Raw genomic sequence first — 9,168 nt, 5'->3', positions numbered from 1 at the left:
TACGATTAAAAGTTATTCTCTTTGCTCAAGGGCAAGAGAACTTTATGCATTCATGTTCCCCATACAGATTTAACCAGCCCCTACAGGGATATGAACCAGTAACCTTCCCATCACAAGCCCATGTCTTCAAGCCCATGGCCTTCTGCTGCAGAATCATATTGACTACTGTTGTAGACAGAACTACTCATGACACCAGAACAAGCCATTAGTCATGCATTTTAAGACATTAGAAAGAGTATAGTACAGTACAGTACAGTATAGTATAGTATACTGCCATACAAAGCTAAAGGGCTGTAATTGCATAAGAGCAAGAAAAATTACTTCATTATCTCCTGTCCTGACAAAAGTATTCTTGGTACAGTAGCGGATGATATCTGTTGTCTTGTTTAATAACACTTAGGGGTCTAATTTTTGGTAAAATGAAATCTAAACTTGACTCATGATGTTTGACCTTTGAAAAATACAGAAAACAGTTACTGTTGTTTGCCTCTGTAGGGCAGTACAGTACAGTACAGTACAGTATAGTATAGTATAGTATAGTATAGTATAGTATAGTATAGTATAGTATAGTATAGTATCCAAGCCACCCACCCATGACTTTGGAATAAGCCATCAACCATGTACTGACAGACGTTGGAAAAACATGATGTTTCTTTAGTGTCCATTTTTCTTTACATGTGGTGGATGGGGTAACTTTGGTCCTGAGACCCAGGTTTGCTTCAGTTCAGTGGGTGTTACTGTTTAAGAATGGCTCTTATTTGTATCATATCAAGGAAATAAGGCCAGACTGGCCAGATGATGAATTCCCATTATAATTTACATTTTCCTAGCTGTGGCGTGACATGAGGACACTTGGAGGAGAATGGAATGACTTTAAGATATAATAGACTGTTTTTTCCTGAATACAGATACAACACCATGTAGTTGCGGACTTAAGCTGCCAGGCTGTGTTAGTGAGCGCTGCAGTGGTGCTCCCATCCATATCTTGCCATGCGGAGAGAGTAGTGCCGGTATAATCACCAGACAGCAGTCATCACTGTGAGAGGAGCTGGAGGGCAGCGATCTTCTCTTTCCTCTCTCCCCTCTCACACACACTGGCAGACACTCTGTCACTGCCTGATAAAACAATTGGACTGACACACGGCTGCATGCACATACACGCATAGCTGCACATGCTGGAGTATACACACACACACACACACACACACACACATATTCAGTCGCAGGACTCACACATTGCTGGATAGATGCACACTCACAGATAGATACACACACTCTGGCAGATACGTACATACACAGACACAGACACACACACACACACACACACACACACACACACAGAGACTGGGCATGCAGCCATGCAGGCACAAAACTTCTGACTTCTTTTTGTCCTTCAGATTTTTGGTTTAGTGCGATAAGAATTTGCCTCCCGCTCCCTTTGTCTGAGCCACATTTCCTAAGGGATGATTTAGATTCAACAATAAAATAGCAAATTACATCAAATGTAAGAATTCTTATATAAACTGTCTCCATAACCATGCCTGAAAAGGTACACATTTCTTGTCCTATGCCTATCCCTTCACATAAAATCCATGATCATAGTCTATACTTTATTTTACACTAGTCTTTGTCATCTACTTTAGCATGTATGTAAACTTGTTGTTTATCCTTGTTTATCCTCTTGGGTTCATCTGTTCGCTAAAGTTGAGTAGATCATAAAGGAGCAGTTGATGTCTCATTAAACGTCTGTTCCCCACTGATAAGAACAGAAAACAGTCAACTACACACAGCATTGATTTAAAGGCTTGTGTGTTATTGCCTCCAAATGCCACACAATGATGCCATTAAGGTCATCAGCAGTTAGAGGTCATACTCCATTGGATCTGTCTGCCTTTGATTCCCAGTATCCATCTCAGCCATAGATTTTCTTATACAGAGATTATAGGTTGTATATCAGAATCATATATCTTCAACTCCATAAAGTGTCCTTTTATCGGTCTAAATGTGGCTCGGTGAGAGCAACATTTGGAAAATGACCACAAGCAACAATTTGTCAAGCTGTGCTGGCTGGGGTGCTCAATTCACTTTCTTCTTCTCCCCGATAGCAGAATTACAGTTGAGTGTTCGCTGACCTAATGCAATAGAGGCTCCATACGGACAGAGTAATGTGATTTCCCAGGCTTTTATTCTGTGAGTCTGCGGCTGGATAGAGAGCGGCCCCGAAGAGATGGCATCTGAATTGAGGAAGGCTGCCTAAAAGAGGCAGCCGCAGAGCGAGAGAGGGGAGGACATAATGCATGTGATAGGGAGAGCAGCGAGCGGCGTGGAGGAGGGGGGAAAGGACACGCAGGGTCAAGTGATTCTAATAAGGCTCACATTGACGTGCCACTGACCCTCTGCTATTGACTATGGCCGTTTATGTTGGTGTATTGACTCATTTCTTCTCTGCAGGTCACCTCAGGTTAGAGGTCTTTGATGACCTGCTAACCAATCCAGTATGCTAACCGGTGATGCAGAGGTCATTTGAATTAGGACTACACAGGTGACGACCTTGAGATTTGTACCCATGGCAATGGTTTGTGAGTATTAAGTTGAATGAATGTAGTCTCATGTTAGCAAAGGAGAAGGAACTACATGTAGCTTTCATAAGAGTGAGGAAGACTGAGCTATGAGCTGAGGCACAATCAAAAGCTTGTCCCTCATGAAATTGCTGTTTTATTTGGAGAGGATACAGATACTTTGATTATCTGAAGCCGAGGAAGATAACGGTCTAATTTATCCAGTGTAGCTGTTAACACTTCCTGTTGGCTGACAGTTATATAAAGAAGGAAGAAGAAAAAGAATACAAATGAGATTCAAAGTCTGTGAAATCATGATTATCTTTTGCCAAGGATGTTAGGTGTTATTGTGCGACCAAATGTGTAGCTTCGGTGTAAGTTGTATCTTATCAGCCAAATGCTAAAACAATGCAATCTAATGTATTCCATATCAGTTTAAAATCACATAATACTAATAAATCTTTGAGATTACAATTTCATTTCATTTAAAATTTATGAGCATACGGTCACAGGTCATTGCCTTATATGTGCACCACAGTTATACCCTTCAGCTATGGTTGTTTTTCTGGCACACTTCTAGACGGCCTGTTGTGTTCAGGTTCAGTATTTCAAGACCAGAACACATATTGCAGCTATTTAACAGGAAAGGACTATAGATATACTATAGCAAATATAAATGTATCCACTCTAAGCTTGCATCAGTGTTGCAGTTGGTGGGAAGGCCTTCTTGGCTCAGGCAATGTGGCTACACCTCTGTATATAGGATAGAAAAACACTTGTGACTGTGTGTGACCCCCAGTTAGTAAACATAGTAGCTCTAATTGAGGGGTAATTTTAGAAGGTAATTAATCCAAATGATTTTTAGAGTATCACTGAAATAGTTTGGAATAGTAATTGACATTTTTGCAGTCTTACTTACAGTATGTATGCTCAGCAGTGGATTATTAGTGCGCATCCACAATTATCAAACCAGCAACAGAAATAAGCCTATACAGTATTAACACCCTACCTTTGAGTTTTGCCTTCTAATATTCAGACTCATATATGTTAAGTTTGTCCTTTGCCTCATAGGTCATTTTCTTTCCCCTGCCGGCCAGTTTGTTGCTGGCTGTGATCCCATCTCCACTCTCAATCACAGCCGTGTCCTCAAGGCACTGTGACATCCACACTGCCTGTTTACAGCAGGGTCATAAAGAACCTTGCCTGCATCAATATTCCCAAATCAGCCCTCTCTGTGGAGCTGCAAACCACAAACCGGCAGCCAGAGCGGCATCTGACAGAGGTTGTGTAATCGCTCCGGCCGCCAACAGCCGTGTGCTCTCAGGTTCTAAAGGGCTCTTCAATTTTCTACTGTACCTGAGACGGCAAAGGCGTAATATGCTCATTACGGAGACATATTGTAGAGTACTGTGTGTGTGTGTGTGTACCTCTATGCATGCATGCAAATGTATGTGTGCACTTCTTGGGCAGAATATAATCCTTGACCCGGGGATTGTAATGAAGAAAGCCGCCAAGGCAAGCAGAGCATGGCTTTATATGCTAATAGACATTACAACTCTGCATCTAGATTTGGTATTAGTGGGCAGCCTCACTCCATTATCTCTCCTCTTTGGAGATTGAATGTAATAAGCTGACATATTTTTTATGTAGATCCTTACTAAAGAAATTCTACTGCAGCTGTATGAATAAATTCTTCCTACTTATTTAGGGCAAACTTGGTTTAAAGACAAGTTCAGCCAAGAATACTAGACTTGCTGCATTATAATCTACCAGCCGCAGCCACTTGCGAAATACAATTTCACTGTCTTATGCCTTGGCAAACAAAGGAAGACACACACTATTGGTAGACATTGTCCACAGCCAGGGAAGAACTTCATTATCTGAGATATTGTGTATCGTAAACAGGATCTTTTATTAGGTTTTAAGACTTTAGCAGTAGTTCTTTATTGCAGTTATATGTTTGCTGATTTGGAGACTATAGTGATATTAAAGCAGACAATTAATTTAATAGTCCAACCATTTTTCAACGTTTGGACGGAAGGACTAGTTTAATTAAATGGCTTCTGGTGGCAAACATGTCATTTGAGGATACCCTCTCCTTTGAGAATTAAAACAATATTTGTTGTCATCTATTTTCTCTACTCTATATTCTCTCTCAGTCACAGTCCCACCCTCAAGCCATTCTCAATTCATCATACCAAAATAAGGCAACTGTAGATTTTCCATTTGGCTGAAAGGACTGACTGTTAAAGTGAAACAGACATGGTTTTGATTATATCTGGTTCGTGTCAAACCGGATGATGAGAACCATGGTGTTGTGTGTGTGGAATGCATGCGTTCTTTAACCCTAAAAGCAATGATCATGAACAGTAAAACACCCATAGCCTCGGAGCTAACATAACACACACTACTTTACTACTTCCTTTCCCAACACACTCAAATTTATCTGTTTTTCTACCCCTCCATGTTCCTTAGAGATGTAGAAAGTATAGTATTGTATATAGGAGGATCTGCTGCATCCTTATAGACACTATACAGGCTCATCCCAATCTGATCGGCCTTCCCTCAGTGGGCTCCCATGCAACAAGGTCAGTGGTCACTGGGGATCGCAGGGTCGGAGCAAGTGGCATAGTGATGAATGGGAGTAATCTCACAGCTGTTACAGATTCACAAACACTTTACTGGGGGGAGGGGAGAAAAGGAAGCCTTTCACTTGTGAGTGACCACAAAATTTATTATAAATATACATATACATAATAATTCCTACTTCTGTCTATATATATACTTTGTTTTCCTTATACTGTACATGTTTAATGTATGTACACAATGTATATTGCTACCGTTACAAAAAGCCATGCAATATCTACAGTACAGTATATTATATATCTATGAAACCTACTTTGTTTTTCTCAATAAATAGTAATAAATTATCCACCTCTGGTTTTTGTACATTCTAATGCACATGTTATTTACATTGCTGCTTTGGATAAACATATTCCCTTTTTTCATTATGACCTGATGTGAATTTTAGGTGCTTTTATCGGTTGTATGCCCTATAAGATATGAGTTCCTTCACTCCACATCCTCAGAAGATAGACATTTCTGTCTGGCGTCTTTGTCTTCAAATGTCACCTTTTTGTTCCTCTTGGGGTCGATCCAAGAGTTGTGGATGATAGCGTTGTTGGGCATAGGATCTGCCTCAATGATGGACACCACTCTCTTCTTCATCTTGCTTTTCAGGACTTTCTGGAACTTCTGCCTAGTGAAGGCATAGAGTAGAGGGTGAAAGATGGTGGTCCCGTAGGCCATGACCAGGAAGCCCAGTCTCAACTTGACTGTCAGGTCACTGGGGCCCACGCTCAGGATGACTGTGTTGAGCACCGTGATGGGCGTCCAGCACAGCAGGAAGGTAGACACAATCAGTAGAGACATCCTGAAAACCCTCTTTTGGCGCTCTCGCCTCTCTCGGTGGCGTTTGACAGCCCTGCGCAAGGCGATGATGACGGAGACCGAGGTGCGCATGCCCAGTGTGGGGTTGCGGCTGCCGCTGCTCTGGGATCCATCAGTAGCCTCTTGCTGGGTTGTCATGGCTGTCATGGATGGACGCTTTTTCCTGCGCGCCTTCTTCTTCTGTGAGGCATGGAAACGCGTGCCAATGCGAATGTTGAGCGCCTGCAGGATCTTGGAGTAGGTGATGAGCATGACGATGGCAGTGAAGAAGAAAATGGGAATCTGAGCCAGCAAGTGGTAGTAAAGGCCGAGTTCTGTGTAGTACTGGTTAGTGTGGACCACAGTTTCCACCACTGTCTGGTTCAGCTCAGCTTGGCCCTGGGCAAAGAAGCCCACCTCGATAAAGGGAACCAGGAAACTAACAAAGGATAGCACCCAGATGGCAGCCAGCAGGGCCAGGGCCCGGCCCATGGTCAGCACGCGGTTGGCAGGTTTGACTGAGATATCGTAGCGGTCCAGGGTGATGGCTAGCACGTTAGCAGCAGTCGCAACGCTAGCGAAGGAGACGCAGGCCTCGTGGAAGCAGCAGACCAGGGCGGTGTCTCCCTCCAGGGAGAGCAGCACCACCACAATGGTGAGGGGGATGCAGCACACGCACACCAGCACATCCAACACATGGAGGTTCATAGTGACGATGTTACTGACAGAGCTGATGAGGTTAGACTTCATGCAGTAGAGGGCAAGCACAGTGAGGTTGGAGCTCAGTCCCAGGACGATTTCCAGCATGAGGAAGCCGGTCAGGGAGACCTGGAAACTGACGGGGTAGGGATACGGGTAGGGGGTGGCCGGACTCATGGTGCGGCTGATGGGCTCGGTGTTGTCGGTGACCGTGACGTTGCTCATGGTGGCTTCTTCTTCCAGACGGGGAAGGATATGCATTATCCTGCAGGCAGGGTCGAGAGAGAAAGAGAATATATGAGGAGGAAAAGAGAATAAAAAAGAGGTTGGTGTGGGACTACAGGGGGTTGTGATTAGAGATCACTACACTTCACAGACAGCAGAAGGCTAGTTCATATGAATCTCAAATGCTGGCCTGGACTGGAGCACCAGATTGATCCTACAATGCCAAATGAAAGAATCCTTTTATCTGTGAAATCGTGTCGGACGTAATGCTGCCAGTTATCAAATGATCAGGACATCCTCTGAGTTTAAATGAGCAATGCTGAGAGCAGACACTTTAAAAGTGCTGTAACTTTTTCAACCACCATGCCCTGCAGATTAGATTGTTTCAGTACGTGCATAGCATGACTGACTACCCTGCCCCTACCAGATGCTACTTCTGTCATCACCATCCATGATCAGACAGTGGTGTCCTCAGCAGAGGCACATCACACAGCAGCAACACTCTAATTATCACATACGCGCCGTGGCTCGGTACGTCTCTGGTGTCTGTTTGAATTCCATAACAGAGGCTGTCCAACTTTTTATTTCATATGTAATTTTGAGCCTTTATTGAACAATCGTGCTGATATGATTTTAATGGCAGTTTTAATTTCTAGTCACATGCAGTATTTGAATATGGAAAATAAAAATGAATTTGGAGCAGAAGTCAGGATGAGGCTTTCATGCAATTGAGACACACAAGCAGTCTGTAATAATACTTACCCTTCCCTCCAGCACTATCTGAGCACCAGGGCTGTGTGATCAGGCCACAGAGTCCATGTTAGATCCACAGAGACGAGCATCACAGCCCAACATAGCCAGTGGAAAAGTGTTTTCGCTCCAGCAGAGCCCCCCAGCTAGGCTCTTCCCTTCACTACTCCCTTCAAGTGAGGCTGACAGCCAGAGAAGCACCTGTCTGTCTCTCCAATGAGTGTTAATGGGCTGCCAACTTTTCTTCCTGACCCTAATGGCAAAACAGTTTGGGAACCAGCCACCCGCGGCCAGTGGAGGAAAGAGAATAAAGGCCCGTGTCCTCTACAGTCTTTTTCTCTATCGTTCTCTCTGTCTGCTCGGTTTGTTTTGGTGGTGGTGGGAGCGTTGACGGATGAGTGGATCAGGGATAAGCTGTCGGAGCCACCTCCTGTTTATAAACTCACGGTATTCCCAGGCAGGGGAGACGCAGCTGACCAACAAAACAGACAGACACAGACTCTTTCCTCTGCACAGGGCTGGAATCCACTGCGCATAGTACAATCCAAATCCTTGCTTTTTGCAGGCTGTCCCCTGTGACCAGATAGTAGTCAGATCTGTAAATAATCACCGAATACTGATGAATATTTATTGTGGGGGGTTTTTTCTTTGCAGAAAAATAGCGAAATCCATCCCTTGTATTCCAATAGTTTGTCAGCCAGCTATGGAGGTAGATTCCCCGATTTACACCATGGATGAGCGTCGGCGAGGTTGATGTCCAGCGTCAGCCCAGGAGAGGTCAGTGAGTCCAGGCAGGGTCCATGCCCATGCCCCCCCTGGGACCACTAATGGAAGAGGCCTTTACTCTCCCTCTCTCTCATCACTCTCTCCGTACGTCGGGCTCCAGTAGCCATTGACTTGTATATCGAGCACAGGTCTCCAGTTTGACCCCTCAACACTTTGACCCCTCAATCACTGGAGATTGTGTGAGGAGCAGATTGCTCAAGCGTGTATGTGTCCAGTGATCATAGCATGTGTGATCACCAGTGTTTATGTGTGTGTGTGTGTGTGTGTGTGTGTGTGTGTGTGTGTGTGTGTGTTGGAGGATGGGTGGGAGGGGGGGTTGTTTGATTCAATGATTCAGTCGAAGGTCATCTTGATGAGGAGATGATGAGAGTAAGTTCATTAGACTGATTTACACTAAGATCCTAGACAAGAATCCGACCGGAGGACCCAGGTGCTGCACACACCATCATCTGTCTGTCGTTCAATTCCACACCCTTCTTACACAGCGTCCTAGAGAGAGAGACAGAGAGAGAGACAGGATGGAGGGGTGAGGTGTAGAGAGAAGGAGTGGGAGAAAGAAGTGTGGGGGATGCATTAGTGAAAATAAACATATCTTCAGCAGAGAGACGACAAGGAGCCTCTCATTAGCATAGCAACAAGCCTCTGATGTCTTATCATGTTCCTGTGTATCGGCTGATGCACTTTACATATTTTCCATTGCATTAGCATAATACTAGCACTA

General features: G+C 44.1%; 1 protein-coding gene across 1 annotated transcript; it reads right to left on the bottom strand.

The window, feature by feature from the left end:
• Positions 1 to 5,458: 5,458 nt before the first annotated feature.
• On the bottom strand, positions 5,459 to 7,764 carry LOC139910319 (G-protein coupled receptor 22-like). Its single transcript, XM_071897591.1, has 2 exons — positions 7,674 to 7,764; positions 5,459 to 6,951 (listed from the first exon to the last, which is right to left on the bottom strand). Exon 2 carries the CDS (start codon positions 6,945 to 6,947, stop codon positions 5,631 to 5,633), a length of 1,317 nt encoding a protein of 438 aa, XP_071753692.1. The 5' UTR covers positions 6,948 to 6,951; positions 7,674 to 7,764; the 3' UTR covers positions 5,459 to 5,630.
• Between the last annotated feature and the right edge of the window lie 1,404 nt (positions 7,765 to 9,168).

Source organism: Centroberyx gerrardi, chromosome 4, assembly GCF_048128805.1.
Source record: "Centroberyx gerrardi isolate f3 chromosome 4, fCenGer3.hap1.cur.20231027, whole genome shotgun sequence".
Lineage (NCBI taxonomy): Eukaryota > Metazoa > Chordata > Actinopteri > Beryciformes > Berycidae > Centroberyx > Centroberyx gerrardi.
Note: the sequence above shows the minus strand (reverse complement) of the source record. Positions and strands in the feature narration are given on the sequence as shown.

What these genes read in the sequence shown, in the direction of transcription:
- LOC139910319 (XM_071897591.1), bottom strand. Translation starts at nt 6,947, where the DNA reads ATGCATATCCTTCCCCGTCTGGAAGAAGAAGCCACCATGAGCAACGTC.